Here is a 23,981-nt window from a genome sequence, read left to right on the forward strand (position 1 = left end):
CCCCCCCCCCCCCCCCCCCCCCCCCCCCCGCAAAAGCTCAACTACTAATAGCTTACTGCTGATCAGGAGCCTCACCGGTGACATAAGCAGTCCATTAACACATGTTTCAGGTGTTGCACATATCATATGCCTTATTCTTATGATAAAGTAAGCTAGAGAAAAATTATTTACAGTTAAATAATCTTTAAAAAAAATCATAAGGAAGAGAACATACATTTACAGAGCTGTACTGAATTTATCCACAAAAAGAAAAAAGAAAAATGCATGTATAGGTGGCCCCGTGCACTTCAAATCTGTGTTGTTCGGGGCCCAACTGTTCAGAGGCCACTTTGCTTCTTTCTGAATTCTCCACAAAGATATATGATCCGTTGTATCTTTGTTTTTGTGCTACTGGTCAGTCCATGCTTATCAAACATCCAGGAAAGAAAGAATACCACTTTAAAGGCTGATCTTTTCCTACAGTATTGACTAATGCTTAAAATATTTTTGACTTCAGCTTTTTCGGTGCTGTTCCAATTTGTCTGTCTTTGTGACCTCCTGTTTTCTCTTTTTACCAGCTTTTTTTTTCAAGTTTATTTATTTTGATAGGAACACCCTGGAGGGGAAGAGGGAGGAAGGGAGAAAGAGAGAGAGAGAGAGAGAGAGAGAGAGAGAGAGAGAGAGAGAGAATGAATGAATGAATGAATCCCAAGCAGGCTCCACACTGTCAGCATGGAGCCCAATGCGGGGCTCAAACTCACAAAGCATGAGATCATGACCTGAGCCGAAACCAAGAGGCAAGACGCTCAACTGATTGAGCTACCCAGATGCCCCATCTTTTTACCAGCTTTTAACATTAAATATTACTTGAGGGGCACCTGGGTGGCTCAGTCCGTTAAGCATCTGACTTCTGCCCAGGTCATGATCTCCCGGTTTGTGAGTTCATGCCCTGTGTTGGGATCTCTGCTGTCAGAGCAGAGCCCACTTCGTATCCTCTGTCCCCTTCTCTCTCTCTGCCCCTCCCCTGCTCATGCTCTCTCTCTCTCAAAAATAAAATAAACACTTTTTTAAAATGTTGAGACTCTGTATATAAGCCTTTATTTTCTTATCTTCCATTTCTTCCTTTGGGGGTTCATCTTCATGGATTTTCTGGACCCACATCTTTGGTCCTAATAGATTTTCTGCTTACAGAAAATGACCATTCTCCATACAAGATCTTTCCCAAAATGGGCAGTCTTTTTAAAGTTCTTTCTCATTACTGATTTCTCTGCTCCAAGTATTTCACTCAGCTTTGCCTGCACATCTGCTCTGTCGTCACTATTTGCTCAGTGGCGTATTCACTCCAGACCCTGTGCCTTCGCACGGGCCACACCTCTATCTTAGGCCCTTTGTCCTCTTGAATGGAGCACTGGTTCTTCAGGTTTAGTCCTGGGATCCCAAAGCGGTTCCCAAGACCCTTTGAAGGAGTCTGTAAGATCTAAAATATTTTCATTATACTACTAAGCTGTTCTTGCCCGTTTTTCACTCTCCTTCTTTCACAAGTGGACAGAGCTTTCCAGTAGCTGTTGCGACATTAGATGATGTCAGCAAACCGAGAGTTCATGAAATGTATCCTTGTATATTATGATTTCTAGAATTTTCCAAGGTAATATCTCAGTAGATTGAATACAGAAGCAGATATGATATTTTACTTCCTCTAAAGCCACATATCAAAGAGATTTGCAAAAATGGAACTCACTAGATACTTTTAGAAGAGTTATTTTTCCTTTAAAAGTTATTTATGTTGGGGCACCTGGCTCGCTCAGTCGGGGGAGCATGGGACTCTTGATCTCGGGATTGTGGGTTCAAGCCCCACGTTGGGTGTAGAGATTACAAAAAATAAACGTTAAAAGTTATCTGGATACATATTGTTTTTATTACTGTCATTTTCTTTAATAGACATTGAAGGTATGTTGACAGTTGGTTTATTTTAGTTAGAAACAGATCCCTCCAGGGCAGCTGGGTGGCTCAGTGGGTCAAGCATTAGACTTCAGCTCAGGTCGTGATCTTGTGGTTTGTGAGTTCGAGCCCCACATCAGGTGAGCATGAGCCCCGCTTCTCTCTTCCTTCTCTCTATGCCCTTCGCTCACTTGTGCCCTCTTTCTACCAAAAAGGAAGGGGGGGGGGGTAGAATCCCACCATATTTTAAAATACCATTTATTAAGAATTACTCAGTACTTAAAATTTGCTGTTCTTGTTTTCAAATTGAAAAGCAGTGTTTCTTAACACATTTCATCTGGCGTGTTGTGAATTAGGAAGCCCATAGTATTTAGTACTAGAGCAGTAAAGCCTTCATTGTCCAGGTGCCAGAATTTGTGTGTCTGTGTTCTCAGGGGAAAACAGACACCAAGGATTTCATCAGCATTTCCGTTTCAACAAGGGTTTGTCCAGCGTTTGTGCTTGGGCACCACGAGAGATGGGAAGAAGCACATGACAAGCCCACCTGCTTGACTTGGCCTTGGTACAGATTTACCTGTGTCGTGCACTCTCAGTGTCCACACTATGCAGTGAGAGCTGGTGTTCAAGTTGATGGCGCCGAGTCACTGCCAAATTCTCAGGGATCAAAGAAGAAATGGATTTTGTGTAGCAGGTTGTGTTAGGATAACAAAGGTGCCGGGATGTCGCAGAAATCTAGCATCTATGGAACAAAGTTTTCAAATTAGTACTAAGTTCAACAAAGTTTATTTAATGCAATCTTTACATAGTACTTTAGAGTTTACCAAGTGATTTTAGCATCTATTGTTTCATTTAATCCTAATGATCTCCCTGGGAGTTAGATGCTGCCCACCTTTTACACACGGTAGCTGACTTGCTCAAGAATGTGTAGAAGTCAGGGTCCACTTTAGATGTTCTGACTATGATTTTGTGCTTTTACTCTATAAAAAGCACAGTATTCCTCAAAGATTCAAAATATTCAGGATTCTGCTACATATGTTAAAATATGTCATGGAGACTATGGTAGTCTAGCAGAGACTAACTCTCTGTAGTTAACCCTGACTGGTAGAAATAAGAATTCTCATTCTGATTATAGGTGATATAAACTTTATGAGAGGTTGGACTTAAGTTTGAATACACATTTTTAGCTAAAGGAGAATTTTCTTTTTTCAAACTCGGAAAAACCTTTTGAGAGGCGCCTGGGTGGCTCGGTCAGTTCAGTATCCAGCCTCGGCTCAAGTCACGATCTCACAGCTTGTGGGTTCGAGCCCCTCGTCGGGCTCTGTGCTGACAGCTCGGAGCCTGGAGCCTGCTTCGGATTCTGCGTCTCCCTCTCTCTCTACCCCTTGCCCCTCTTGCGCGCTCTCTCAAAAACTTAAAAAAAAAAAAAGTTTAAAAACCTTTTGAATACGTTGATCTTCATGACTATAGTTCTGACCATAGTGGTGGGGATACATTCAGAACATTCAACAAATAGCTAAAGGTGAAATATTCCTTGTCTACACTAATATTACTTTCTTAACGTAACGTTGCAAGAGTTAGAAACTATGAGGCATTCGCCCGTATATACTGATTCAAAGATTCAGACGGCAAACGAGGGGGCAGCATCGGCACAGAGCACTTGCAGCTGACAGGAGTCTAGGTTAATTGTTATTTATTTGGTTTTTACTTTTTAAAATTCTTTCTCCTTCTTCCTTCCTGTAGGTTTGTAAAAGAATGGACTTGGTCTGCCAGAGAATGTTGAATCAGGGATTTCTAAAAGTGGAGAGATACCACAATCTATGTCAGAAACAAGTTAAAGCACAACTTCCAAGGTACGCTGTGGCTAGTGACGGCAGTAATTTACAAGTGGGGATTTTTGTTCGTTTCTTGGTTGTTTATGTTTTTGGAATTTATGTCATCTCTACACCCAACATGGGGCTCAAACGCATGATCCTGTGATCAGGAGTCACAGCCAGGCACTCCTGTTTATTTGGGGTTTTGTTTTTTAATCTGGGTAAGTTGACGTGTTACACGGTTTCCAGATTTTTGTAGGGAAGGGTACCCCGGTCACAGTAAGTGATTTTGACCCTCATTTGTCCACCATTTCTGTTCAACATTTTATTGGGGGTTGTAGCCAGGGCCGTCAGGCCAGAAGATGAAATTAGAGGCGTCCAGGTTGGAAGGGAAGAATTGATACTCTCTTTTCATAGGTGACATGATCTGACACGTATGTGATCGCGTACATAAGGAGCCCACTAATGGTTAGAGCTAATAAACACGTTCAGCAGGGCCACAAGATGTGAGGTCGATACACAAAAAGGAGCTGTGTAATTGTATGTAATAGCAATAGATGATCCAAAAACCAAAGTAAAACCGTTCCAGGGTGCAGGGATGGACAGAGTGGATGAACAGGAGTGGGGGATACAGACTTCTGGTTACGGAATGAGTAAGTCATGGGGATGAAAAGCACAGCACGGGGACTCTAGTCAAGGGTACTGTCACGGCGCTGTGTGGTGCCAGACGGCAGCTCCACTTGCCGCGAGCGTGGCATAAGGTACAGAGACGTTGAGCCACTACACTGTGCGCCTGAAGCGAATGTAGCACTGTGTGCCAGCTAGACTCAGAAAGGGGGGTGGCTCCCGGTGGGCTCAGTTGGTAGAACATGTGACTCTTGGTCTTGGGGTTGAGTTCCGGCCCCACATCGGGCGAGAGCTCACTTTAAAGAAAGGACCAATCCCAGGGGCACCTGGGTGACTCAGTCGGTTAAGCATCCACCTCTGGCTCACGTCATGATCTCGCGGTTTGTGGGTTTGAGCCCCCCGTTGGGCTCTGTGCTGACAGCTCGGAGCCCGGGTCCTGCTTCGGATTCTGGGTCTCCCTCTCTCTTTCTCCGCCCCTCCCCCTCTCGTGCTCTGTCTCTGTCTCTCTCAGAAATAAATATATTTTTAAAAAGGCAGTTCCATTTACAGTACCATCAAAAAGCATAAGATGTACGTCATGACTGTAACAAGAGATGACTTGTCCCCTGAAAACGAGAAGACGTTGGTAAAGGGGATTTGAAGAGACTTGAAAGAGACATTTCACGGTCACAGATGGGAAGACTTCATACCGTGAAGACAGCAGTTCTCCCCAAGCTGGTCTGCACGTTCACTGCAAATCCCGTCAAAATCCAAGTTGCCTTGTTTTGCAGAAAATGACCGGTTCGTCTTGCGATTCTTACTCCGAATAACCAAAGCAATCTTGAAAAGGAGGAACAAAGTTGGTAGAGTGCTACCTCTTCCCAGTATCAAAACTGACTGCAAAGCCACAGTAATCGAACCAGTGTGTTGCCGACACAAAGACAGACATATGGACCAACGGAGCAGAACTGAGAGTATGGAAAATAGATCCTGATACGTTTAGTCCGTTGATTTTCAACAAGGACGCAAGACCACTCAGTGGGGAAAGTGATGTTTTCCACAGATGACACCGGGACACTTGGGTGTCTGTGCGCCGAGGAATGAACTTGGACCCCTTCCCCACACCGTCTACGAAAATGAACTCCAAATAGATTACAGATCTAAGTGTGAGCGTCAGGGCTGGACGATAAACCCTTAGATGGAAACAGAGTCCTGACCTCCATAAACTTAGATTAGGCAGTGGTTTCTTTGCTAGGACACCAAAAGCACAAGTAACAGAAGAAAAAAGTCTGGACTTCATCAAAATTTTAAACTGTGCTGCAAAGGACAACATCAAAAAGTGAAAAAACTACCCACACGAGGGGAGAAAATATTTGCAGCTCATACATCTGATGAGGGACTTGTGTCCAGATTGCGCGAGGAACTCTTAGAGCTCAACAAGAAACATAATTGAGTTAATCCACTGACAAATAACCCAATTTAAATGTGGGCGAAGGGCTTTAGTAGGTATTTCTCCGGAGACGATAAACTGAAGGCCGGCACACACGTACGGGGGCTCAGCATCATCGGTCAGCAGGGCATTGCCCAGCGGAGCGCTGACATACCACTGAACACCCACTGGGACGGCTGAAACAAAAAAGACAAAACATCTTGGGAAGGATGTGGACAAACCGGAACCTTCACAAATTGCTGGTGAGATCGTACACTGGTTCTGCCACTTGCGAAAACACTTCGTTCCTCAAAAGGTTAAACATAGAATTACCATGTGACCCAACGATTTCACTCCTAGGTATATAGTTAAAAGAAACGGAAGCATAACCACACAAAAAAATTGGGACACGAGCATTCAGTGCAGCATCATTCATAGTAGTCAGAAAGTGGAAACAACCCAAAAGTCATCAGCCGATGACCGGATAATCAAAGTGGTGGCGTGTCTATATGATAGAATATTAGTCGGCCACAGAAAGGAACGAAGCCCGGGTACACGCTACAACGCGGCCGAGCTGGGGGAAGCGTGCTGCGTGAAGGAAGACGCACACAAGATGCTGCAGGCGCTACCCCTCCGGATACCTGAAGTGTCCAGAATAGGCGGATCCAGAGAGACAGAAAGGAGACCAGCGGTTGCCAAGGGCTGGGGAGTGGGAGTGACTGATGACGGTTATGGGCCCTCTTTCTGTGGTGTGAGAATGTGGAGAAGTTAAATCGTGCTAATGGGGGCACAGCTCTGTGAATAGACTAAAAGGCATTAAATTATACACATTAAAAGCGAATTTTACATGTGAATTACTTCCCAGTGAAACTGTTTAAAAATTTAAGTGAGCTGATTTTACGGGTAAAAACATACAGTTCACTTGTCTCTGTGTCCCTTTGTAATTCTTTCCTTTATCTGATTTTTCTGATTCAAATGGCCATTCGGCTCGATATAGCCAAAACACAAAGAAACTAACATTTTTTTTCAAGTATTTCACCAGTGCGCACTGGTCTTCGGCAGGGATTTCTGGATATAGCGATTCATTGATCGTTGGTTACAGTTAAATGGTGACCCGACTGTAGAGATCTGAAGTAACATGTAAATGTTCAGACTATTTCAGTAAGGCTTTTTTTTTTTTTTTTTTTTTTTTTTTAACTCGAGTGAGAGAATCCTAAGCAGGCTCCACACTCAGTGCAGAGCCGAGCACAGGGCTCAGTCCCACAACCCTGGGATCAGGACCTGAACCGAAATCAAGAGTCTGATGCTCAACCGACTGAGCCCCCCAGGCGCCCCAAGGCATTTTCATTGCTTAACATTTTGGTCCACAGTACTTCGTTCATGATGCTTTCCTTTATTACAGGAGGGAGTCAGAAAGAAGAAACCACTCGTTAGCTCGCCACGCAGACATTCTTGCCGCCGTCGAAACAAGGCTCTCACTGTTAAATATGACTTTCATGAAGTATGTGGATTCCAATCTCTGTTGCTTCATCCCAGGAAAGGTAAACTAGGATTGCTTACGTAGGACAGCTGGTCGCTCTGCTTAAGCTGAAATTACTAGAAAGCGATTGTTGAAGCGTCCGAGTTGTTCCTGCCTCTCTGGACTGAGTTTCTGTGAATGGATTTGTTTAGCTTCGGTGCCGTAACTGATATAAATACGTCCCGTATGTGATCTTCATGTTCAAGATTCACGTTAGGAAGCGAACAGCAGAAGCCCTGCTGTGCTCTCGAAGCTTGTTAGGAAGTTTATACTGCACCCCAGTTAATACACTGTTTCCGTAAATATGAAGGAAAAAAAGAGTTCGTGCTGAAGAACACATCTGTGAGCTTTGTACTCCTTGTTAAGAACAGCAGAGAACAAGATAGGTGTCTTCCCCGCCTTCAACTGTTCTAGTTTGGGGGTCGGGGGAGGGGGAGGGACAGGCTGATGTGGTCGTGTTTGAGAAGTGCTTCCTGAAGACGACTCAGAAACTTGCAGGTTTGGTAAGAATAGATGGTCACTGGATAGCGGCACACGCAGGGCTGAGGAAGAGAGTTGTTTAACAGGTATAAGTCTCCTCTGGCATATTTACTGTCCCCAAGGTAGCTGCGACTCCAGCCCTCCATGTGCCTGCCACTCCTGCTGCCGCGGACAAGTACTGCAGCATATATAACTCCGGCGTAGCCTCTCGTTGCTGGAGTGGAGAGTAAATTCAGGCGCGGTCTGTATCTGTTGTGTGTGGAAGGCGTGGAGAGTGAATGATAGTAGCAGAAGATGCCCTTACTGTGGTTGGAACCTAGTAAAATTTAAAAAAAAAAATTTTTTTTCTGTCATCTCCATGGGTCATGAACACTGGTAATATTTTCTGTATACTTTCTTCGGTTTCAATTTTCTGTGAGTTTATGGGAGGGATTCCATTTCTTATTTTATTTGAAATAGTCTTTTTTTTAATGTTTATTTATTTTGAGAGAGAGACTGAGTAAGTGGGGGGGGGAGCAGCAGAGAGAGAGAATCCCAGGCAGGTTCCACGCCACCTGCACAGAGCCTGACGTGGGGCTCAATCTCACGAACCATGAGGTGACCTGAGCCAAACTCGAGAGTCGGATGCTTCACCGACTGAACCATCCAGGCACCCCTGGAATATTCTTCGGTATATCTCACTTCCCACGTACTAGCTACAGATTCTTTTGTGGGGTACTTAACTGTAGAAGGTGACCAGTCGGAAACATCAGATTCTGATTCTTACGCCAGATTTTGTCCAGATCTGCTTTATAGGCCTTAACACTGAAGTGTTCTGGGAAGTCCATTGAACTAGCATAGGTTGTCCCCTACAGTCTCCTGGGTTTTTTTTGCATGTCTCAATGTGAAGAATATGGATATTTAAGAAACATCTTACAGTTTTCATAACCTCAAAACCGATTCAGCCAATCGTCACCAGGCAGAGGGGAGTAGTTTGTGCTAAGTGCACGTGGCCTGCAGAGCCGAAGCTGGTCGGTGTCTGGCCTTTACCGATGTCTCCAGTCTTGGTTCTGAGTGACCAGGATCACAGAATTGGAATGCTGGTCTTCGCTATCTGAATGAATAAGGTCGGATCCAGATGAGTCCTGCTGGTTTTTGCAAGTTTTTGTTGACTTTTCGCTCCGTTTCTGTAGCAGAACAGCAGCCGCGGCAGCCACGGCCGAGAAAGTGTGCGGTTTTCAGGTGCAGTAGGCCCTGGGCGCCTTTCTGCGCCCCCCACGGGAGAGCAGGTGCGAAGGAGCCCGGTGCCCGGCTTCCCCTGGGGTCCAGCTGTCCGCCCGGCCCTGTCCCCAGCCGTTGCCCTCCTCTTACATTCGCGAACCACTTGGGATTCGCAGAGCGCTCGTCTGTGCCCGGACTCGTGTTCCGGTGGGAAGAGAACCACGGCCTGGCGAGCGTGCAGGGAGTGTGCAGGGTTTGGCAAAAGCTACACTCGAGCCTTCTGATTTCCCGGTTGTGTTCTTTACCATTTTCTCCCATTTTTTCTTAGTAGTGCCCGTGTCCTCACAGAAACTCACCCTGACTACTACTCCTCCTGTAAACCTGACAGACAACCCCACCAGAAAACAGAAACGAGTTTTGTTATTATCGCGCTTAACTCATCTCGGGTTATTTCGTTTCTTAAAAGTGCCATCTTGGGGCGCCTGGGTGACTCTGTCGGTTCAGCGTCCGACTCTTGACCTCAGCTCAGGTCATGATCTCACGGTTTGTGGGTTTGATCCCCCCTGCTTGGGATTCTCTCCCTCTCTGCCCTTCCCCCACTTGCACTTTCTCTCTCAAAAATTAAAAATTTAAAAAAAAGTTCAGGAGTTTTCATACTCTATAAGGGAACTCGTTTCTCTGGTTTGTATAGAACATATGCACTTTGTTAGAATTCAGGTCTGTAGTAAGCAGTTCATTCGCAAATTACTCTTTCATGAGCTACTTAAGTGAATCTGGGTCATATCAACGTTGTAGTTTAAATGAGAACACTTGATTTGTATCAGAATTTTGGGATTTTACACTAACGGCTGGAAAAAAAGCTTTGTTAAAATTATTCTCGAAAGAGCAAATTTACTCTTTACGTCAGATGGTAGGTTCAGGATGGCAGACTGAATACATGTTTACCTCTGACCCGTCCCAGAGCTTGCTCAGATAGCGAAGGAGCTAATTTTAAAGAGGAAAAAAAGACTGAGACCCGTGAGAGCGAGGTCGGGAGAGCGGAGCACCAGAAGTCTGGGAGCTGGAAAGTACACGAACCAGTGGCAGCAGGCCTGGCAGAGCGGAGGAGTTTAAACCCTAGCTGGGCAGTGGGGAGCTGGGAGGCAGCGCCGTCTGCACAGCCAGCCTCTGGAAAGCTCCAGGCACCGGCGACAGTGGGGCTGACACAGGAGGCTGAGTTGCAAGTCTATATTTAAAAATGATTTAGGGGCTGCTGGGGGCCTCAGTCGGTTAAGTGTCTGACTCTTGATCTCGGCTCAGGTCACGAGCTCAAATTAAGCCCCAGTCGGTCTCTGAGCTGACAGCATGGAACCAGCTTGGGATTCTCTCTCTCCCTCTCTGCCCCTCTCCCGCTCGCACACCCTTGCTCTCTCTTTCTAAAAAATACAAGATAAAAATAAAAATGATTTCAGCGTACAGGTCCCTTCTCCAACTCCTCACAGCTAGGTCATTGCCTTTCTACTGAGCGAAAAACCAGGTCTGACGGAAGGGGGTTAAGATGGCGTCTCTGGACGGGGGCGATACTGGTAACGGCGTTAGGAGAAAATCTCTAAAGAGTTCAGAGCAGTTGGGAGTTTGCCACTGTCCTCCCTGGGGAGAGATCCCCAAAGTTTTCCTGTAAAAGGCCAGGCGGTACGTGTTTCTGGCTTTGCAGGCCACATGGTCTGTCACAGCTCCTCCTGTGTGGGGAACAGCCGTGTACGACACTCGGGGAGGACACGTGTGTGCTTGTGTTCCCGTGAGACCGCTGCGGGTCCACCAGGGCCGCAGCTGCTGACCCCAACCGCTCTGTTGGTCCTCCGTTCATCGTCTCTCAGAACTGAGAGCTTGCAGATACCGGGCTTCCCCCCGCGTACGGTTTTCAAGCCTTCTGACCTGGAAGTCCCACTTCTTACAGTAAGTTCATGGTCCGTGTTGGCAGTTCACACATGCTGAGGCACACACGTGAGCAGAGGCCAGCTAACCGTTCTGGGACATGGAAGGAGAAAGACAGGGACAAGTCCCTGTTCTTAAGCATTACTAGGGGCCCCGGAAACACTTCTGCTGAAACATGCTGGTTCCCCAAAGTCAGGATTTTCAGTGTAAGTGATGATGCGAGGTCATGAGTCTAGATTTCCCTCGAACAAACTTCAAATCTACGCATTAGGTTTTGTTGGTTTGTGTTTAGTGTTTTGGCCGGAGAGGCGGCGGGGGACCGGTGGGGTAGCATTTTTTAATCTCTTCTCATTTTGGCGACTTCTTGTCTCGATGCAGTTTCACATTCACGCAGAAATTGCAGGAATCGCACACTGAGCTCTGTGTGTCTCTTTTCCACATCCGGCAATTGTTTACTGTTTGTCCGTCCCGTTTGTTTCACTCTCTCTCTGAATCTGGCTTTTTTTTTGAAAATAGTGGAGATATTGTGATCCTTTATTCTGAAATATTTCCATGTATTTCCTGAGAAAGCACATCTCTCTTACTGAGCAGCACAGTCATCAAAATCAGGAAATGTAACTTTGATAAGGTAACACTTCCCCGACAGCCCACGTTCAGATTTCATCCCTGATCCAGCGATAACCCTCCCTGCTGCTTTTTCTCCATCCAGAACCCAGCCTGGGGTCACGCGTAGACTTTACCTCCTTAATGTCCCCCCTGGGACAGTAGTGTCCGCCCCCCCATGGGAGTAGTCCCCTGTGCTGCTTTTGTGTTGTCTCGATCTTCACCTTTTTTAAGAACACGGGTCCCTTATTTTGAGAAATAGCCTTTAATTTGAGTTTATCGAATGTTTCCAGAATGTTGTTTTTTTGTTTCTTTTATAATTGATTTTAACATGAAGACACTCTTAAAAATCAGTGTTATTTAGGAGCATTTCTTCCCTTTACTGTACTTGTCCCAAAATAAATATAAACAGTCCCCGAGCCTTTACATTGAAAAAAGAAGAGGGGGTGCCTGGTGGGCTCAGTCGGTTAAGGTCTGACTCTTGATTTTGGCTCAGGTCACGATCTCCCGGTTCGTGAGTTCAAGCCCTGTGTCAGGCTTTACGCTGTCAGTGCGGAGCCTATTTGGGATTCTGTCTCTCCCTCTCTCTCTGCCCCTCCCCTGCTCATGCTCTCTCAAAATAAATAAACTTTAAAAAAGAAAGAAAGAAAAAAAGAAGAATCAGTCTGTTCTCACGTTGACTTTTGTGGCCGCCCCACCCGCTGTCTTCGCTAACCAAGGGGTTCCTATGAGCCGTCTGTGTGCTCCGGTCTTAAATGGGAACAGAGAGTAAAGAATCACCAAACTGATACAAAACACAATAAAACAGGGAAAACACCTTTGAGGAAACCATACAAGAATATAAAACTTAAAGAAATTGTGACTAATACTTTTTTTTAATGTTTATTTTTGAGAGAGAGGGACAGAGCACAAGTGAGGAACGGGCAGAGAGAGAGAGGGAGACACAGAATCCGAAGCAGACTCCAGGCTCTGAGCTGTCACCACAGAGCCTGATGCTGGGCTCAAACCCACGACCTGAGCCAAAGTCGGGCGCTTAACCGACTGAGCCCCCCAGGTGCCTCTGAAACTGACTAGTATTCTAAGAGAAATTTTAAAAGGATGCAGTCAAACACATGCCACGTACAAATCTTCAGAAAATTTTAAATGCACTTCAGATTTTAAACTATGAACAAAAATGTTTGATTAAAGGGGTAGAAGGGAAAAAGATCTCAAGTACAAAAAGATGGAAAGTGAGAAAAAATGAGGACACAGGAGGTTCAGTTTTCTGATAGGAACTTTGCTGAACAGTGGATTAAACAAGATAGAAATTCTCCCTCCCTCACAAGAGTCTGAAGACTTAAATCGTATCCATAATATGTCATTTGCTGCTGTGCCAGTGTAAACATGAGCATGACTGGATTCTCCCCAAACCAGTATTACGCTATATGTTAACTAGAATTTAAATAAAAATTTGAAAACAAATGAAGTAAACAGCACGACACAGTGAGCTGCATGTTCTAAAGATATGGTGGTCCCTCACCATATCTGGTATGTATCCTACTTTTAAAATATTTTCATTATTTTTATCATCTCACGCTCAGGTAGGACTCAGCATGTGGCACATCTGAAAGCTGTAGAAACAGCCAGTAAGAGTTTAAGCGACCAGGGGCGCCTGGCTGGCTCGGTCAGCGGAGCACATGACTCTTAACTTCAGGGTCGTGAATTTGAGCCCCACGTTGGGTGTAGAGATTACTAAAAAAAGAAAAAAGAAGATTGAAGGAATGATCTGCTGAGAAGTAGAAAATCAAAAGTTACTAAAATAAGAGAGTTTAAGTGACCAACCTGTGGCCTGTGATCTCTCCAGGAGACCTCAAGACTCATTCCGCCATTACATTCTTGCTGCTAAAGTAATTAAACCCAATTAGAAAGTGAAATGTTGTGAAAATTGGGTAAATACCGTGTTTTCTTAATAAGTGCCATTGCAGCCACTGGTAACCGAATGGTGAGAAGCGTTGTGGGGCCAGCGTGCCATGGTCATTCCTCCTTCATCTTGTCCTTTGCATATAATTTTTGGAAAGAGAATGTTCTTAATTTTACTGAAAACATGAATTATCCCACTCGACTAAAATAATCTGTATGTAGTAAAAGTTAGAAATGTTACCTTTTTTAATGTATTTTTATTCACTTATTTTTTTTAATTTTTTAATATTTATTTTTGAGAGAGAACGAGTGGGGGAGGGGCAGGGAGAAAGAAAGAGAATCCGAAGCAGGCTCCACACTGTCGGCACAGAGCCTGACGTAGGGCTCGAACTCACTTGTGAGATCATGACCTGAGCCGAAGTCAGATGCTTAACCGACTGAGCCCCTCAGGCACCCCCAGAGTTTACTTTCCCTAATGGAAGACTTGAGCAAATTGAAAGAGATAGCTCGTGTTCACAATATATTTAAAAGCCCAGATACACTAAAGAGAATATGGTACGAATGAGTTGACAGGTGTGATTTATCAGTTCATTCTAGGGATGAAAGCTGAGGGTGGAAATGCAGGTTCAGCTACGGTTCCAGTAAGAGAATTGGGAGCCAGGGTGGTCGGAACGGTTTCTCCTCCGTGTTTGCCAGGCCTGTGTTTCCCCCACTGGCAATTCCCCGTGAAGGGAGGAGTCTCTTGCTACCCTTTGGGATCGCGGGAAAGTGGGGTCTGGGGACACCTCATTCCGGTCCACAGCCGGTCTTACAGAAACAGAACCCAGAGGATCGAGCCCCTGCTGACAGCGAGAGGAAAGGACTATGGGAGGCACTGGGGCCGGGGTGGGGGGTGGTCTGGGGCTGGAGCGAAGCGGCTCGGGGGAAATGCCTCCACCCTGGTCATGCGTGGGATGCGCCGTCCCTCTCCGGTCCTCCGGTGGGTCCCGAGGCTCGTGCCCCACCTGTGTGTCGCCCGGTTTCACTGCGGTCTCCTTCAGAACAGGAACTGTATTTTATTCATGCTCGCTCGGCCCCAGCGCCTGATACGGAGGATCTGTAGAAACGTGTGCGAATGAAACGCGGGGAGCGTTAGAGCAAGCCCAGCCCTCTGGTCTCTGTGGGGACCAGAGGAGGGGCCGGCCCTTCTCTCCTTACTCGGCCATTGCCTTTTATTTTTATTTATTTATTTTTTTTTATTTTTTTTTTTTCAACGTTTTTTATTTATTTTGGGGACAGAGAGAGACAGAGCATGAACGGGGGAGGGGCAGAGAGAGAGGGAGACACAGAATCGGAAACAGGCTCCAGGCTCCGAGCCATCAGCCCAGAGCCTGACGCGGGGCTCGAACTCACGGACCGCGAGATCGTGACCTGGCTGAAGTCGGATGCTTAACCGACTGCGCCACCCAGGCGCCCCAGCCATTGCCTTTTAAAAGCAAACTTGAAAGTGCTAAGGAGAACTCTTTACTTTAGGTGATCGACGAGATTTATCGTGTGTTGAGATACGTCAATTCTACCAGAGCCCCTCAGCGAGCCCACGAAGTGCTTCAAGAGTTAAGGGATATTTCCTCCATGGCAATGGAGTACTTCGATGAAAAGATCGTCCCAATTCTAAAGAGGAAATTACCAGGATCAGACGTCTCTGGAAGACTCATGGGCTCTCCTCCAGGTATCCTTGTTTATTATATGTTCGGTTTAAAGTAACACGCGGAGTTTTGTAACTCACTTTTTCCCCCCATTTAATCATATGTCTTGACCTTTTCTGTGTGTAAATGTGTATCTGTAACACGATCATTAATGATAGATTGATTAGAGACCGTAACTTGTATAACTGATCCACTACCGTTAAGTACATTTGTCTCTAGTTTTTCAGTATTTAAACTACACTTTGAAGAACAATCTCGTGGCTAAATCTTTGTACATATCCATAGCTACTGACTCACAATACATTTGTTAGAATTTCTGGGTGAAGAGCTATAGATATAGGGAGTTTTTTGTTTTTTTGTTTGTTTCTGACTAGCTAATATCCATTATGCTAAAACAGAATTAAACATACGAGGAAAAAAAACCCAAATTCTTCATGGAATATTCAGGTAATTATTTCAGTCCCCAGGCTGTCTGGCTGCTACTTTAAAAGACAAGGTGCATAAAGCTATTTTAAACACTGTCACTTCTTCTGTGGTAGCTATTTTGCAAAAGTACATCATAGCCTAGAGATTTGTGCCTTTACTGAAAGACCAAATTGTTCAGAATATCTTCAACCCTTGCAAATACTTCAAATCAAGAAAAAACTTTCAGTAAGACATTTTGTTTTGTTTGGATTAGTTAGCTCCCTGGAGTACTCAGTGGGGTAATCGAGTGGCTCTCTGTAATTTAATAATAAAGCCTACAGCATCTCAGCGTTAATACGTCAGTTATTTATTGAGTACCTGTTATGCGCACAGCACTGTACTGTGTCCTGTGGAGACTAAAAGGAAGTGTAATACGTGGTGTCTGCTCTCGAGGATCTTACTATGTCCCCAGGTAAGATATATGCAGACTCAAGATGAAATTATCGCCGGCAAGAGAAATATTTTAAAGAAGTGTCCATTTAAATGCCAAACAATTAGGACAGACAGAATCTTAAGGAAGATAGAGTCATTGTTGACTGGTCTGATTGAGAGTTCACAAGAGGTAAGGATTGATCGAAGCCTCGATGTGGTTCGTGGAAATCAGATAAAGGTAAGCAGAGAGAGGAGGAGGAGGGATGTGTCAGTTGAGGAAAATATCCTGCTTATGTGTGTATACAGGAGAAAGTGAGATGAATGTAGGGTATGAATAGATCCACCATTCTTGTAGAAAACAAGAGGTAACTTTTTTTAAAGGTAGATTATAATAGTGGGTTGTTGTTTTTTTTTTTTAAGTTTATTTGTTTATTTTGAGAGAGAGGGACAGTGAACAGGGATGGGGCCAAGAGAGAGGGAGAAAGAGACAGAAGGAGAGCCAGAGAGAGGGGAGAGAATCCTAGGCAGGCTCCTGTCAGTGTAGAACCCTGTCTATGCTGGGCTCAAACTACTGAACTGAGATCATGACCTGAGCGGAAACCAAGAGTCACATGGTTAACAACTGAGCCATCCAGGTGCCCCGAGGATAGTGCTTTTTATGCCGATGTTACATTCTATTCCTAAAACAGAGTGATTCCAGATCCTTCCTGCATGTCAGAAATTCTTCATGATCATCACGTGTGATGTAGCTCCCCTTTTTTAATGGCATCTCCGTTTGGCTAAAGTTGAAGCTTTTACATCTAAGTGCACAGAGGGCTTACGAACATGATAGGCCTTGGGGCGGGTGCCTGGGTGGTTCAGTTGGTTACGTGTCCGACTTCAGCTCAGGTCACGGTCTCATGGCTCATGAGTTCGAGCCCCGCGTCAGGCTCTGTGCTGACAGCTCAGAGCCTGGAGCTTGCATCAGATTCTGTGTCTCCCTCCCTCTCTCTCTGTTCCTCCCCTGCTCATACTCTCTTCTCAAAAATAAAGATTTTTAAAAAATGTTTTTAAAGAACATGATAGGCCTGTACTTTGAAGTCTAACGTTTGTATTTGCACGTGAGAAATAAGACAGAAAATAATCGTATTCTAATTTTACTACTTTTGTTTTCTTAGTAGGTCTTAAAACGTTTTATAATACTTAGGACAGGTTTATGTCAGTAAGTGCCCTTCTCCACGTGCTGGCGGTGTGCATCGTGTGGCAGGAACAGGAGGATCAGAAGTCAGATTCCGGTATTAAGTTAACGCAGTAAACCGAGTGGGCTTTCAAGAGGCAATAGCGGGAGTCCTGCTACGATGATACCCCGCTTCAAAATAAGCCTCGTTACTGAAGTGTTGCCAGGAGTGAGACGTTTGAAGTGATTGACTGACCGCTTGAAACTCTCCCTCCACAGTTCCGGGACCTTCTGCGGCCCTCACGACCATGCAGCTCTTCTCCAAGCAAAACCCGTCGCGACAGGAGGTCACCAAGCTCCAGCAGCAGGTGAAGACCAACGGCGCGGGGGTGACTGTGCTCAGGCGGGAGGTGTCGGAGCTGCGCACTAAAGTGCAGGAGCAGCAGAAGCAGCTTCAGGACCAGGACCAGAAGCTGCTGGAACAGACGCAGATCATCGGCGAGCAGAGCGCGCGGCTGGCCGAGCTGGAGCACAAGCTGCGGGAGGTCATGGAGAGCGCCGTCGGGGACGCTGCGGCGTCGGGGCACGGCGAGGAGGCCCCCCGGAAGCGGAAAAAGGCTGCGGAGGCCACGGACTCTCTTAGGAAATCTAAGCGGCTCCGGAACCGGAAGTGAGGCGGGGCGTGCCTGGAGCTACAGAGGGGGACCAGGCCCGGCAGCGTTGGCGGTGACGACGGTGGCGGGAACGGTGACGCGGCCCCAGGCGCCCAGTTGGCTTCTCGGGCTTTCGGGACACCTTCCGCCGGAACCCTCCGGGCTGGGACGCCGCGTCCCCGCCTCCCGGTGGGACCGACGCACAGATTCTTTTTACTTTGCAATAGATTTGTACTAACCAGACCTGCTCTATCATGTTGAGGAGTTCACTTTTTTCTGTGCGGATGGTGTTTAAAGTCGGTTTATTTGTCCTGCGTATATGCACATTACAGAAGGACCTGAAACAAAGTCTGGACAGACTAGAAGTTAAGTCAAATACAGAAAACGTCCTGTTTCACTTGAAAGAAGAGACCTACTTTTTAAATGGACAGTATCTTGTTTAAAAAAAAAAAAAAAGCTGACCTTTTGTTATAAGTGACCTTTGTCTGGAATGTCTGAAAAGTAGTAAATGCTTTTTGGTATTGAAGTAATGGGTAACTAAGACGGACTTCCATAGCGTTGACTGTAGAAGGGGCCTCTACAGTATTGACTATCTATTTTTATAAACTACTGGCAAGGGACTTCTCCAGTTGTTAGATACATGTTTTCAGTTCTCTTTGGGGGCCATGGCCTACATTTGCATGGATGGATGCATGCATCGCCTAGCCAGCTCACTTAAACAGCTCTTGCACTGGTATTGATCTGGAACCTCTGTACTTCTCCACTTTTTAGAGCAGCAGCGGTTTCTTTCAGCGCTTCACGCCCTCCACCCCGGCAGCTCGCCTCTAGGGAGGAATCTGTTAGTCCATTTGCCCTCCGGTCTTACAGGAACGAGAGGGCTCTGAAGCCCATCGCTTTGTCTGTTCTCTGTAGGGTTCAGGTACACTGGCCAAGGCAGAAGCCCAAACTCCAAGACTCTATTGATGTCGGACTCTGGTGACTACAGGTATCCCTTACTCACCACCGTGTGTGCTCACGGAGCCGTGTGGCGATCACCACGGCGGTGAGTAGGGGACCTAGCTGTGGGATGCAGTTTTGCCATTGAAAGGAAGCTCATTGAAGAAAATCGTACAGCGAGAAAGCATTTTGATCATTTCGTTTCTGGGGGATGACCCGAGGGAAGCTTCTAAATATTAATTTCAAGCTTTCCTTATCCTACAACTTTAAACAAAAGCTTTAATTTTCGTTTGCACTCCTGTTTTGAGCGTGTAACTGGAAAAGCATGTCTTGCACTGTTCACCCTTCTAAGCGGTCACTTTAACAACCTCCAAATTGTGTGCGGTGGTTATTTCCCCCAGTTGTATATTTTTGAGACATTCACCTCTTACTGTCCTAGATTTATTTTAATGTACTAAATTATGTAGTTATTATTTGACTGGTGAGTTCTTTTAAACAACTGTTGCCGTGGGCTTCAGTTATTTAAAATAAGTTTAGGTGTAATATAGAAAACTGTCCCTTTCCAGGTGGGAGTCTGACACCTGCATAAAACCTAAGGATTTGGTAAGTCCCTTAGTTGAATAAAAGCACAAGGTTACCACCCTTTTTATCCGTCCAACACGACATGGTTATGCATCCTTTAACCTCACCAAATGGAACTTTTTCTTACCCATTTTTAATATTGTCCTTACATAATACTGTCCTTAGATTTTGGTCCATTCTATGTCTGACTTGGAAACTCCATTGACAATGTTGTGTGTTTGCAATGAAACACCATAACATCCAAGTGTTACATGGTTTGTTGGGAAGGTAATTTTAAAATAAAACAATTTCCAAAAAACATTTGTCAGCCAAGGTCATCCATAAAAGTCCCCGTCTGGAACTCATTTTCTCAGCAGGTCTCGTTTTTGTAATCCTAGGATTTAGCCATATTGTCCTAACTTTGGAGCAGGCCCACCGGAATACTCATGGCCTTTACTAGTCTGCTTTCCTGGTAATAGGAAGACTCTTTAAAGTAACATGTTTACAGGTTTACAAAGTCGGACCCTGATGCATCAAAGGATAGAACCTCAGATGATCAACAGTTGTTAATTGTTTCAACTTTTCCAGGTTCCTTTGTAAACCACATCTAGATACCCTAAATGTATGTGTGGTCTTCCATTAGTTAACATGAGTGTGTGGCTTCCATAACAGGCATTCACACTATCAGAAGGTAGATTTTTCTGTTTCAAAATCCACATTTCCAGAGGACATGCTTATAATCACGTGTCACGAGGTCAGTGCCCGTAGCGGTCGGGGATGAAGCACGACACATTCATCAGCGGTTTGTTTAAGGCTTAAATCTGGCCGAAGATCTCTCGCTGAAAAGCACGTTAGGATAGCGCCTTGACCAATTTGGTGGCTGTTGTACTTGCTTTTGGATAGCGGTATTTAAGGTTCAGCAGATGACAAATTATTGGCATCAGCTAAAACTGGCACGTGGCGGCAGGAAAGGTGTAGATGATCCTCCCGCGCTGGAGCTGCCTCGCCCCGTGTCAGACGGCAGGCGCTTCGGTGCTGCGTGTGAGTTGTGTTGTCCTGGGACCGCCCTTCACGAATCACCCTCGGCTGCTTTTCAGGGGAGGCTTCTCTATCATAATGGGTCGCGCCCACTTGTAAACTGGGTAAGGTGAGCGCCATAGACATAGACACGTGTGGAAAGGCGTAAGAAGGAAATGACGGGGACTTGCCCCTGCCTCACCCTAACGGAGCCATAATCTGAAAGACGGATTATTTCAGAACCCGAGGTTACAGAACCTGCTGCTTTTCAGTTCCTCTTTTATGTTCAGAGCCTGGAAATAATGAGGCAAACACAGTTGTGGTCAGAGTAATCACACTGTTTTAAAAACTATTGGGTGCCATCTGGTCTAAAGCCACTGGTTTTGGAAGCAGCTTTTTTTTTTTTTTTTTTTTTTTTTTTTTTTTTGGTAAAACGTGTTTTTTGGAGTACTGAACTTTACAGGGGCTTGCCTTAATCTCTAGTAGTTTCAAGATGTATGCGCTGTTATTCTACTTGTTAAAATGTTAAAATGTTCTATGTAGCCCCGAAGGTGGGTAAAACAGTATAAGTAATGCCTAAATAAATAAGCTAAAGGTGTCACTACAGCTGAATTTTTTTTAGAAGAAATGGACACATGAACATAGGTTATGTGTAATAAACAAAAATTATGGCACCTGAAGATTGCACTATTTTATGCATTATTTTATATGCCACGTCATAGCCCGCACTTTAATCTCCAAAGAAACGATGTATGATGTCCCAGTTGTTCCTTATTACTAATAACCTTTTTCCTAAGACAGGGCACTTAACTCTATTTTCCTGAAATAGTTTCTTGGAGGTGGATTCTTTTCTTGAGTTCTCTATTTCCTTAGCCATAATATTTTCTAGGATCTAGGAACTCCCTATCTTGTCTATTTCCAACAGTATATAATTTTAATTTAATGTGATGTAAAATCTCATACTTGGTGATCAGCACACTCTTACGTCCTGCCCTAGCAGTGAGTACCCATTTGTTAGTATGTACCAAACCCTCTAAAAATACCATGCAAGTACGATTTGAAGCCAAGAATAAAGGCATTCTGAAAGGAACGTCCTCTATGATGCAGTCTCTTGGGAATGACTATTTCTAATCTATAATATAAAGTCCCAATTCGATAATGCCATCCAAGTTCTTGAGATCAGAGTCCCTTTAGTCCATGAAAGGTTAATTAGTAGGTTAAAACTCCTCTGAAATAACAAACATCTGTAGCCTGCCGTCTGAGGTCGAATCTTTTCAAAAAATACTAACATAAAAAATGAAACTAGCAATTAGTTGACTGCTGCTTACCGTTTTATTTTTAATAGCAGTCCATTGTATTCGTGGTAAGTATGATAGGCTTAAGTAATGCCGGCCTTTTCCAGCTTCCTAAGAATCTGTTAAATTCCTAAAATTCAAAAGTTAAATCCAAATCTTCCCTGTTGTGTCTGAAGAGAATGATGAGATTTACACGCTTACTGGTGATTAGGTCCACTGCCAAAGTATATGGTCCATATTCAAAGCTATTACCAAAAGTTGAGAAGTGTTTAAAATTCCTTTATGTGGTACCATGTCTGTTTACTTATGCTCATGAGCAACGATAAATTACTAGTTTACCTTCTGGAATTTTAATTGTTATAACCGAATTCAATTATTGGAAGTGAAAAGCACCTCCCGGTCACACAACAGGGTACGTAAATAAATGTGTTGTAACCAGTGCTACTTGTTTTCTTTGTATTTCATGCACAAAAGGTGGTGGAGCTCTGCTTCCAACAAGCTATAGTCCTAGCTGTCGCGTCCAGAAGGACTGCTGTGTGTATGTTTTCCGTATGTTCCTACAGGCTTCACAACTGCCTTTGAAAGCAGGGTTTACTCTAGCTGCAGAAGCTAAACACAGGGTAGGCAGCATATCTCCGGGATTATACGAGCAAGTGCCTGAGTGGGATTTGAACACAGACCTGCCTGCCTCCAAAGCTCGGATACTTCCTGCTACGCTATACTACATTCTGAAGCAGCTGGGAGCTCTGAGACCCTAGAGTATGTTAACTCTTAAGTTTAATAATAAGTATATATAGATGAACATTCTATACAGCTACTAGAAGCAGCCAGTGGCAAAATCACTAATGTTAAGAGTAACCTACGGAGCTTACTATCTCAAAACAGCTGGGCTTGGAGAAGACAACTTTTGTCCTAAAGTTTTTTGGTAATGGGTTCACCCTAGATATACAGGCGAAACATTTTTAAGGCTTCTAGAACCTCTAGTCCTAAGAGGCAGTCCTAACAGTAGATGGGGTCTGAGGCCACTAACACAAGTCCGTAGTTGCCTTACTACATGTTGCCAAACAATTCAAAAGAGTGATCACCACCAGTTCATTTGCCCTGCCAGGGAAGAATATTCGTCCTCTTTTCAAAACTCCCTCCAGCTCTAAAACTACTCAGAACTTCAATGAAATGAACATATACAAATCACTTTCACAAATTGGATTTCATGGAAATTTAAAAGTTTCGTGCATCAAAAGACCCTATCGACAGAATTAAAAGACAATCCACAAAATGGGACAAAATACTTGCAAGTCATAAGTGGTTAATATCCACAATATGTAAAGAACTCCTAAACCCCAGTGATAAAAAACAAAATTAAAACCCTGTAAGGACTTGAATAGGCAGGTCTCCAAAGAATATGTACAAATGGCCGAGAAGCACATGTAAAGATGCTTATCGCCACCCATTAGGGAAATACAAATCAAAACAATGAGATACCACCTCACATCCACTATGATGGTTACTATATTTAAAAAACAAAAAATCTGGGGCACCTGGGGGGCTCAGTCGGTTGAGCGTCTGACTTGGCTCAGGTCATGATCTCATGGTTCATGGGTTCGAGCCCTGTGTTGGGCTCTGTGCTGACAGCTTGGAGCCTGGAGCCTGCTTGGGATTCTGTGTCGGCCTCCATCTCTGCCCCTCCCCCACTCATCCTCTCTGGCTCTCTCTCTCTCAAAAATAAACATAAAAAAAATAAAATAAATGAAGGATGTCTGGGTGGCTCAGTCAATTAAGTGTCTGACTTCAGCTCAGGACATGATCTCACTGCTGGTGGGTTCGAGCCCCACATCGGGCTCTGTGCTGGCAGCTCAGAGCCTGGAGCCAGCTTCGGATTCTTTGTTTCCCCCTTTCTCTGCCCCTCCCCCCCCCCATTTCTCTCAAAAACAAACATTTAAAAAAATTAAAAACAAAGTATTGGCAAGGATGTAGAGAAATTGGAACTATCCTGTTTTGTTGGCAGTAATGTAAAATGATACAGCTGCTGTGGAAAACAGTGTGGTGAACCTGCAAAAAAATAAAAAATAGGAACTTCTGGATTGGTGACCATGTGGAGATGTGGAGAGGGTCATGTGCCTGGAGGGGGCACAGAATTCCAAGCCCTTGACCCATACCTCACCCTGTGCATCAGTTCCATCTGGCTCTCGGTTCATATCCTTTGTCACATCCTTTAATAAGTTGGCAAACATTAAAAAATTAAAAATAGAATTACCACGGGATCCAGCGATTCCAATTCTGGGCATATAAAAGAATCGGAAAGCAGGGGCTTGAAAAGATATTAGCACACCATGTTCATGGAAGCAATTCACAATAGCAAAAATGTGGAAGCAACCCAAGTGGCCACTGACGGATGCATAAGCAAAACAGGGTGCATGCACACAATGGAATACTATTCAGCCTTCAAAAGGAAGGAGACTCTGA

General features: G+C 44.7%; 1 protein-coding gene across 3 annotated transcripts in view; it reads left to right on the plus strand.

Annotated features, from left to right (window-relative positions):
* Positions 1-23,981, plus strand: part of FBXO28 (F-box protein 28) — a 38,533-nt gene that overhangs the window by 7,855 nt on the left and 6,697 nt on the right. Inside the window, exons 2-5 of one of the 3 annotated variants that reach the window (XM_049633782.1) lie at positions 3,658-3,767; positions 7,166-7,304; positions 14,891-15,086; positions 17,336-21,958. In XM_049633782.1, coding sequence (XP_049489739.1) covers positions 3,658-3,767; positions 7,166-7,304; positions 14,891-15,086; positions 17,336-17,730 — 840 coding nt within the window. In that variant the 3' untranslated portion in view covers positions 17,731-21,958. The other 2 variants (XM_049633784.1, XM_049633785.1) reach the window with 2 other exon arrangements.

Source organism: Panthera uncia, chromosome F1 (genome assembly GCF_023721935.1).
Source record: "Panthera uncia isolate 11264 chromosome F1, Puncia_PCG_1.0, whole genome shotgun sequence".
Classification (NCBI taxonomy): Eukaryota; Metazoa; Chordata; class Mammalia; order Carnivora; family Felidae; genus Panthera; species Panthera uncia.